Source organism: Mus pahari, chromosome 3 (genome assembly GCF_900095145.1).
Source record: "Mus pahari chromosome 3, PAHARI_EIJ_v1.1, whole genome shotgun sequence".
NCBI classification, from domain to species: domain Eukaryota; kingdom Metazoa; phylum Chordata; class Mammalia; order Rodentia; family Muridae; genus Mus; species Mus pahari.
The window spans coordinates 138,063,871-138,074,054 of record NC_034592.1 but is presented as its reverse complement, the minus strand read 5'-3'; the positions used below and the strand labels follow the sequence as shown (position 1 = coordinate 138,074,054).

At 45.6% G+C, this 10,184-nt stretch overlaps 1 protein-coding gene across 1 annotated transcript in view; it reads left to right on the top strand.

The window, feature by feature from the left end:
- Positions 1–8,528: 8,528 nt before the first annotated feature.
- Positions 8,529–10,184, top strand: part of Trpc4ap (transient receptor potential cation channel subfamily C member 4 associated protein) — a 63,027-nt gene continuing 61,371 nt past the window's right edge. The window contains exon 1 of the mRNA XM_021192410.1: positions 8,529–8,768. Coding sequence (XP_021048069.1) covers positions 8,601–8,768 — 168 coding nt within the window. The 5' untranslated portion in view covers positions 8,529–8,600. The remainder of the gene's footprint in view (positions 8,769–10,184) is intronic.

The following is a 10,184-nucleotide window of genomic DNA, read 5'->3' as shown; positions in this document are numbered from 1 at the left end:
ACAGAGAAACCCTGCCTTGAAAAGACAAAAAATAAAAAAAAAAAAAAAAAAAAAAAAAAAAGTTTGTGCTTACACACCAAGACATCTCAGAGCCCCCAGGGCTAAAAATTGAATCTCTCTTCTTTTCCTGGTATCTTTGAGGAAGGTGATTTCTTTATTGGTTTTATTTCTTTGTTGGTTTTTCCGACATGTGCTTTCAACTTTTAGTTGTCCCCTTTATCCACGTGGCCTTCCAGGCAATACAGGTTTATTAAGCACCCCTGGGTGACAGCCATAACTGCAGAGTCAGCAGCACACAAGGAAACGGGTTTCGTTCTTGTGTGAACTAGATTCCAGCAGAGAAAAACAAACCAGTCAGTCTATGGAGTACATTAGCGTCAGCTCCATGAAGAACAGAGTCAGGCTGGGGAGAGAGGTGGCTCTGCTGGCAGTGTTTGTGGCACAAGCATGGCTTCAGATCCCCAAGCACCCACAGAGAACCCGGCCCACCAGTGTCTGTGACCATAGTGCTGGAGTTGGGAAGGATGTCAGGGAAGAGGCAGTGCTCAGTGAGAGACCATGAACCTTGGGTAAAGTGGAAAGCAATTGAGGAAGACACCAGATGTCATCCTCTGGGTTCAACATACACATTCACATACATGCCCAGAGGGAAGAGGAAGGATGAAAGAAAGAAGAGAGGGTGCTGTTAGGAATGAGGAGAACCTTAGGGAGGGTGGTCTGGGAGCATCTTCTGGTAGAGGGGAATTTTTCTATCAGGGGAAACAAAACAAAATGGTCCCGCACGTGCTTTTCACTCAACTTCAAATGTAGCTTTAAAGATGGTAGATTTGAGGCTGGAGAGATAGCTCAGGGGATGAGCCAACTACTGCACAAGCCAGGCACTCCTTAAAACCTGGGCGTGGCCACACACACACACACACACACACACACACACACACACTGAGTCTTCATCCCATCACTGGGGAATGGACACAGGTTCACGGGGACTCGCTGACTGCCTTCTTGCTCCGACACCTGACATCCTCTTCTGGCTTCCACAGGTACCACCTACACATGCATGCGCGCACATGCGAGCACACATACACACACATGCATGCATGCATGAATGAATGAATGAATAAAAGTTAAAAAGATGGTAGACTTACAAACAACCTTAATTCCATAAATTATTTTGTAGATTCCAAAATGAAAGTATCTTGGGCATTGTAGACATGTATAATCTGAATTTTTAGGAGGCTGAGTCAAGGAGTGGTGTCATGAGTTTGAAGTTAGCCTGAGCTACATAGCCCCTGCCTCAAAAAATAATTCAGGGACTGAAGAGATGGCTCAGCGGTTAAGAGCACTGACTGCTCTTCCAGAGGTCATGAGTTCAATTCCAGCAACCACATGGTGACTTACAACCACCTGTAATGGGATCTGATGCCCTCTTCTGGTGTGTCTGAAGACAGCCACAGTGTATTTCATATACATAAAATAATTCTAAAAAAATTGAGAATGCATCACTGCCAAAGCATAACTACAAAAATGAGCAACTGTTCCTTAAGACCCTCAAATACCTTACCACATGTTCAACATTGTGTTATAAATTTGTATTTTATTGAATCAGAATCTAACCAGAATTCATATATTTGGTAATTAGCAATGTTTCTGCAATGTCTTCTGATATTCAAGTCCTTTTTCCTCCCTCGCTCCCTTATTCCCTCTCCCTCCCTTTCTTCCCTCCCCTCCCTCCCTCTCTCTCTGTCCCTTCCCCTCTCCTCTCCCCCTTCCTCCCTCCTCCCCTCCCTTCCTCTCCCCCTCCTCCCCTCCCCTACTCCTTCACTGCTCCCTTTCTCCTTTGCCACTTTTCACTCATCTTTATTTTACTTTTGTTATCTTTATTTTATGTGTATGGGTGTTTTGCCTGCACATATGTCTGTGTACCACATATGTGCCTAGTGTCCAGAATAGGGCATGGTATTCCTGAGGATTGGAATTATAGAGGTTGTGAGCCACAACATGAGTTCTGGAAGTCAAATTTAGGTCCTCTGCAAGAGCAGTCAGTTCTCTTTAACCACGGAGCCATCTCTCCAGCTCCCACATAGGAATATACAAAACAAAAGTAACTTGCTAATTTCTTTTTGCAAAAAGAGCACACCAGGACTCAATCAGGGTTAGGAATTATGCTGGCCAAGATGACCTCTGTTTTCTCTAACATAGGTGGTGACTGTGTCTTACCCAATTGGTAAGACTTTAACTTCACAATCGAACACAGTTGGCTCAATCAGAGCAAAGTGGGAGATTCAGGCTAACCATCCTTGATAGAAAAAAAAAAAAATTCTCCCAGCTGCAGTTCGTTAAAGAGGTTGGGCTGTCTTGATGCTTTTTTGTATTATAGGTTTGCTTGCTGGCTTTCATGAAGAAAAAAATCAATGAAGACAGCGGGCTGAGGCCAAGATGGCAAAGGCCCCAAAGCTATATGGTTGGCGCTGCTGATTCAACCCCCGATGAAATGGGGACCTGGCAAATGCTACAATCTAGATAAATATTGAAGTCCATGCTGTCTAGAAGCCAGACACACAGGGCATGTTGTATCCCATGGTGTAGGTACTGACATACTCCCCGTGTGCCAGTAAGCAAGCTCCCATGCACACTTTTGGGAACATCTCTAATTAATCTCAGTGAGTCACAAACAAAAGGAAGACGTGGAAACAGGAGGAGGACTTCCGGGGAAGATGCAAGATTTCCCCAGAGAGTAGAGGGATGAGGAGGAATGGAGGGTGAAACAACTAAACATCATCAGAGATGTGTATGAAACTGCAGTGAAATTTGGAAAAGAGAAAGCATTTTCATATATATTTCATATTTTCATATATCAGCAGTTCTCAAATGGTAGGTGGAATCAATGGAGGGGACCTGGAGAAAAGTGATTGGCAGAAGCGGATTGTCCTCAAATCAGGGCCGCCTCTCCTTGGGAGTGGAGACTGCACGTGGAGCAGGGAGCTTGGGGATTTTATGGGGGGTAAAGGGGCATTGGGGGATGGAAGATTTCACCTGTAGGTCAGTCCCCCTGTGTCCTCAAAATGCCAGATCCCAGTGGGGTTTGGTATGTGACTGCCTTTATCAGAATCTCCTAAATGTCTATCAGCCAAAACAATTTCCCTGTCTGGAGTTTCCCAGTTCACCTAAGGCTTTTAGGTCATTAACCTTTCATTAACATGGTCCTAGTGTAAGTGCTCAGAGTGCTCAGCACTGCAGGGAAATGTATCTTGGCAGTCAAGACCAAGGAATACCACAGAGTCACTCTGCAACAAGCCTCACGCAAGAGATTTATTGGGAAAGACACTAGAAGGTGGCTGCCTCTGTGGGCTGGCAAGAAGCAGCAGGGAACTGTGTGGAGGCAAGCTTTACATAGGGGTGTGTGTGTGTGTGTAGCTTTCCAGGGTGAAGATAGGTGGGATTTCAAGTCCTGAGCTTGGGAGGAACCCAGGAATTGGTGGGTTTTCAAAACCCAATAGTGAGCTCAGATTTTTACCCTATACCCAGTCCAGTGTCTCCAGCATGCCCTTCACCAGGGTAGTTTTTCATTTTTTTTAAAAAAATAGATTTCACTGTGTAGCTCTGGCTTAGCTTCTTGAATCTTGGAGTTATAGATGCAATCCACATTAATGTCTTGGAAATGATGCTTTAATGTTTATTGGAGCATGTGTTTGTTCTGAAGAGAAAAAGCACTGAAATATTGAGGTGAAATCTCATAGTATTTATAATTTTTTAAAAATGGCTTAGCAAAAAATAAATGGTTTGGGTCAGCATGATGGCTCAGTGGGTAAAGGAGCCTGCTGCCAAGTCTGACGACAATGAGCTCAAATCTCCTGGACTCACACGGAGAAGGAGAGAACCAAGTCATCCCCTGACCGGCACTCATAAACCTTGGCATGCGCATACCCAAACTCAAATCCATCCTCCAGAAAAATAAGAGGCTTAGCAGAATGAACTTTCTTCATAAATATTTATCTACCTATGAGGATATATGAAGATATATATCATGTGTTACATATCTTACATCTACAAAGGGGGATCTCTCTCTCTCTCTCTCAGCAAAGGACACGTGTGTGCTCAGAATATAAGTTTTCAACATTTCTGTAGATTTCGAAAAATTTTTTTCCCAAAAACCCTGAGGAGAGAAAATGAAAGGGCAGGAGGGTTAAGTGGGCGGTCAATGGTAAGTGCCCAGGGAAGGGTGGGCTTTAGACCCCGTGCAAGTCCCAAGAAAGCAGGGACTTTTGTTTCCTTTGCACAGCATCCCCAGTCCCTGTGATAGCGCCTGGCCCATAGGTGATAGAAGATGTTTAAAACAACAAGTCACAGCCGGGCGTGGTGGTGCATGCCTTAAATCCCAGCACTCGGGAGGCAGAGACAGGCGGATTTCTGAGTTCGAGGCCAGCCTGGTCTACAAAGTGAGTTCCAGGACAGCCAGGGCTATACAGAGAAACCCTGTCTCGAAAAAACCCAAACCAAACCAAAACAAAACAAATAAACAAAACAACAAGTCACTGGGCCAGTGAGATGTCTCCATGTGCAAAGGCGCTTGCCGCCAGATGTGACATGAGTTCAAGACCCAGAACCCACAGGTGAAAGAAGAAATAGACTTCCCCTCTCCCCCAGTTGTTCTAATCATTGAGAGGTTGTGTATTAGAAACAAAATGTGAAAAATAGTGTCCAAGAAGATGAAGCACAGTTACACAGACAGTTATTACTATGGTATGAATATAATAATGTGATTTTCTCTGATTATGACTTCCCCAGGATTGAAAGAAAAATTACTCTTAAAAAAAAGTTGCCCTTGAAAAATCTGTACATGTAATTGAGATGATCGTGGTAGTTAATTTAGGAAGGTAATATCCTAGGAATGACAGCATCGTATGCGGTGGCACCACTGAAATTACTGCAAAAAATTAGTCAAGCCCAGAGTTTCCATTTGTTTTGTTTTGTTTTTGGTGTTGACCCAGATCTGCATCAATAGGGCCTTTGGCAGAAGGCTGCTGCGCCCCCTGGTGGTGAGAAGCCGCTGGGAGAAGCTGACAGGAAACAGATAAATTGCACTCAGCCTTCCCACAGGTTTCTGGAAACATTTCTCCTTACTTCCTAGTATGATGGCGCCCTAAAGACTGAACTCAAGGTGAAGGGTGAAGGCTTTTAAAAAAGACCTATTTTTATTAGTTTTAAGTGTATTTGTGTGTTCAGGGTATGCTCATGTGACTGCAGGTGCTGGTAGAGTCCAGAAGAGGGCGTCAAGTCCCCCTGGAGCTGGAGTGAGCCTCCTCCCAGTGTAGGTGCTAGGAAGGAACTCAGGCTCTGGGTAGGAACGGTGTGCACTTCTAACAGCTGAGCTGTCATTCTCCAGCACTGTTTGCTCCGCCTCTTATGTGTGGTTTTATTTCCAACTTGGCTGCTTTTTTTTTTCTTGACTAATTGCTCTGGCCATGTCTTCTAAAATTATACTAACAAGAATGCTAATTTGCTGTAGCACTAAAGGAGTGTTATTGAGTTAAAAGAAGTCTATATTACATATTGATGAAAAATTGCACTCTGGAAAGGCATCTCCGTTAACCCTCTCATCTCCAGCATTCTACTCTGGGGAGAACTAAGAAGGCCCCTCCCCCACATTTATTTGGCATCTTTTTCCTATGAATTGCCTATTCCTGCTCATCTATTAATTTTCTGACATTGATTTATTCTCTCTCCCCTGTTCTCTCTCTCTCTCTCTCTCTCTCTCTCTCTCTCTCTCTCTCTCTGTGTGTGTGTGTGCATGTGCGTACACATTCATAGGAAGGAATGTCATGGCACTTGTGTGGAGGTCAGAGGTTAACATTCAGGAATAGGCTTTCTGCTTCCACCATTTGGGTCCCAGAGATGAAACTCAGGTCTTCAGACTCAACAGTAAGAGCCTTTGCCCCCTGGGTCACCTCACCAGTTACCCCCAACTCTTCTTTCCATCGTGTGGTTTGGCTTGTAGCAATCTTGTAGGAGTGGCTGTATCTGTTCAGCGATCCACTGATCAGATCAAAACAAATGTTATCGCTGACTTTATTGCAGGTACTGGTCTGGGTACTGGGGATGGGTGTGGCAAAATACTAAACAGATAACACCTGGAGAGATGCACTGAGTAATGGGTTCTATGTCAAGTAGAGAACACAGGTATGGAGAGACAAAGCTTTCTATCTGTGCTCAGGGAAGTAGTCTTTGATCAGAAAGAAGGGGATGGAAAAACTAGCCTCTCAGACAGCTACCTGGGGTGGAGAACTTGAGGCAAACCGGACTGAAAGCTCTTCACACATCCTAAATTAACTCCTTCCCAGAATGCCGTGAGCTCTCTATGGTTGTTCATGCTGTCTCGTTTAGAATGTTATCTGGGTGTTGAGGTCAGTTTTATTAATCTTCCAGTCAGGGTTCTAGACTTTATACTTAAGAAGGCGTTTCTTCCCCCAAATCATAGAAGGATGGTCTTCATTCATTGCTACCTTTTAATGCTTTGAACTTCTAACAGCTCTTATATTTCAAAACCCACCTATTTTGGATTTTTGTGGGTGTGAATATATGCTGGTGTACTTCTGTCCCTAAACCCAGTTTTAAAACTACACTTTGATTTTGTTACATTTATACTTCTAAAATGAATTTTAGATTTAACTGTAAAGTTAAAGACATATTTCTTTTGTTTTGTTTTTGTTTTTGTTTTTTGTCCATTGTCTTGAAAAAAAATCTCCTTTACCACAGTTTCTGATTCTTCTCCAACAATCATGAACACACAGGGTTTTATTTGGTTCATACAGATTTCATGATGGGACAATTGCACTGAAAAATGCAGGTTTTTTTTTTTTTTTTTTGAGACAGGGTTTCTCTATATAGCCTGGGCTGTCCTGGAACTCACTTTGTAGACCAGGTTGGCCTCGAACTCAGAAATCCACCTGCCTTTGCCTCCCGAGTGCTGGAATTAAAGGCGTGTGCCATCATGTCCGGCTGAAATAATTTTTAAAAAGAAGAAAAAACTTTATAAAATAAAAGCCATAAAACTGCAGTTAAAAAACAAACAAACAAACAATAACCACCCCAGGCAGTGGTGGCGCACGCCTTTAATCCCAGCACTCCGGAGGCAGAGGCAGGTGGATTTGTGAGTTCGAGGCCAGCCTGATCTACAGAGAGATTTCCAGGACAGCCAGGGCTACACAGAGAAACCCTGTCTCAAAAAAACAAAAAAAGAAAGAAAGAAAATTACATTTAAATAGTGTGTGTGAGAGAGAGAGGCGGGGGAGAGGAGAGGGAGAGAGAGAGAGAGAGATTGATTAGAAGGCAGCGTTTGGAGGAATTATTTTCTCCTTTCACCAACATGGGTTCAGGGGACCCAACAATTTAGGTCGTCAGTCTTGGCAGCCAGTGCCTATACCCACTGACTCATCTCTCCTCATCCTATTTTCTTTGTTTTAAACCAGGTCACCTAGCAGTGATCTGCTGGAGCGAGTGGGAGCCACACCTTGCAAGTGAGCATGCAGATGTCAGCCACGGTCTAGTTTGCCTTGGCAGCGATCACAAACGCCTGCTGTTGTTCCACTCCAAGTTACTTATTACATCATTTCACTCTTTAAGGACTTCTGGTTTGGGCAACAAATTATAGCCACCTTAGTTACAAGTAGCAAACTTCAGGGCATCCTAATTTGGCACACTCGACTTATTTGTGTTACAAGATCGCCTCCTAGAAGAGAAGGTGGGGAGAGTCAGCACCACCCTGCTTCGGAGGTTTGTCGGAGCGAGTGAATTCAGCTCTACTTGTGGGGAAAATGAGGGCAATGTTCTATTTGATAGGGGATACAGTTTGCCAAATAAATAACTTCATTTATGTGTATGGATTAGCTGTGGTCCCCTGAACTCCTCATCCCCTAACAGGGCCCTCTGCTGTTCTGTTTATCACCTCGCCCTCCACCTCACCTATATATTCAGTGTGAGGAGTACAGCTGGTGCCTTTAGGAACTATTTACTGTCATCTGTAAATGAAATAGTTTTCATCATTTTCTTCGAATAAGCAATAGCAGATTGATGGTCCTTTACATATCATTTACATAAAGCATATTTGTTAATTGTAATAAAAATCTTAGTTGACTATTCTGCTTCCCAGGACCTAAATATTGAATGGACTGAGGGCTAGGGATGAAGTGTGGTTACTTGGTTAAAGTCTGTCTTAAAAGGAAGGGGACACCTGTCAAGTGTCAACTCTGGCCTAGGGCCTAGAATTCTTCCCTGGCCACTGGGCTTGCATCATTTCCAGCTAGCGAAAAATTTGAGAGGTTGTGCACGCAAGCGACTGGTTTTCCACTTGGAGCAACCTCGTAGAAAAGCTGGAGGTGGGATGTAGGAAAACTGGTGGTCCAGGAAGAGCCGCATCTCAGCTACCCGCTCGCCCTCGGCAAAGACTACAGTTCCCATAAGGCTTCGGGGCACGCACAGCCCCTGCCACGCGGCTTGCACCTCCGCGTCAGTCCACTGGGGGCGATGTAGAGAGTCCTCTGCCGCCCCGTAGAAATCGACGCGGCTCCGGGACCGCTTGCTTCCTGTTTGTCGGACGAGGAGACATGGCGGCAGCGCCCGCAGCGGCTGGAGCTGGGGCCAGCCGGGGGAGGCGGTCGGCAGCTACCGCGGCGGCGTGGGGCGGCTGGGGAGGTCGACCGCGGCCGGGTAACATCCTGCTGCAGCTGCGGCAGGGTCAGCTCACCGGCCGAGGCCTGGTCCGGGCGGTGCAGGTACGAGGCCGGCCCGGAGGGGCGGGGCGGGGCGGGCCAGGATGGAGCTGGCCAGGGGCCGGAGAAGAGGCCTTTCCAGGCCGCTGCGGACCGGCCAGATCCCCCTTGGCTGGCCGCGGCGCTGTCCTGTGTGCGGTCCGGACGCTGTCAGCCGCGTTGGGACGGGGAGGGGGGCAGTGGCCAGCTTGGAGGCCTGCGGGTCCGGGGCGAGTGGGGTCGAGCTGCCTGGGGGATTGATGGCGCGTCTAAGCCCTGAGCCGAGTTTCTAGATCCTCATTTCCCTGCGCCACGTCTGCGTGTCTGGAGGACCTTGGCGAGTTGGCTTCATCTTCTCCTGGTCTCGTGTTTGCCCCTTGTGAGCAGGATAGGGTCCTCTTCACTGCAGCGCCCCCCCCCCCCAAACGGTTCCCAAGCTTATCATAAATGTCATCTTCTCAGAGGCCTCACTCAACGTTCCTCCTCCTTTTCTAAAGTAGACCCCCTCCCCCGGTTGTTATTCTATCAGATCACCCAATTCCTTTTCTGTTGCACTATTTTCTTAGCCTGTAATTGCATATTTCTTTGTTGTCTGCCCTTTCACGCCTGTATCTCACATTAGGCTGAACCCCAACGGGTGCACACGTTAGGCTGAGCCCCAACGGGTGTAGAAGACTCTTTAACTAGCGTAGGGATACATGCTTTGGGGGAAGAACTTTAGTTCAAAACCCTATTCTCTTTCTTGCTTGGGCAAGTTACCTTTCAGGGCCGTAGTTTCCTCATTTAATTCACCCTTTAAGGTTATTGTCAAATTCAGAGGAGATAGATGTGTCAACTGTTATTGTATCTCAGGTGCATATAAGGGCTGAAGGGTAGTCAGTTATTGTTCTGTTTAGTGTCTAGAGCTTATCATTACACCAATTGATGTCCTATACATGTGGTGGTGTGGGGTGTGTGCATGTGTCTGTGTGTTGTGGGGGATAGGGCACAACCTTAGAATAAATAGATGAGGATAGATGACTCCTTTCACTTTTTCTCCATTCTCCCAGATGATCCCAGAACTTACTTTGAAAACATTAGCTTAATTTCAAGATAGCTTTGTATATATAGTTTTGAGGACTACATAAAGAACCAAACAGTGTTGATGGGAGAGGGACAGGAATTAGGTGAGTGGATGAGAGAATGGGTGTGAGATTTTTCTATACCCCGCTACATATTTAAAGTTAATTTTGATTTATTTGAATATTATTCAAAGGACTGAACAGATAAAGGTGAGATGGTCTGTATTTGTAGAGGGTCGCAGATGAAGGGGCAGCTGAATTTCCCTGTAGAAACTGTAGATGAGCAGTCTTTTCTTCATTGCATTCCTCTCCATCTGCCTTAAGAAGATGCGAGAAATACTTCTCTGTCCTTGAAGCAGAATGCCTCGCTGAGCGAGTG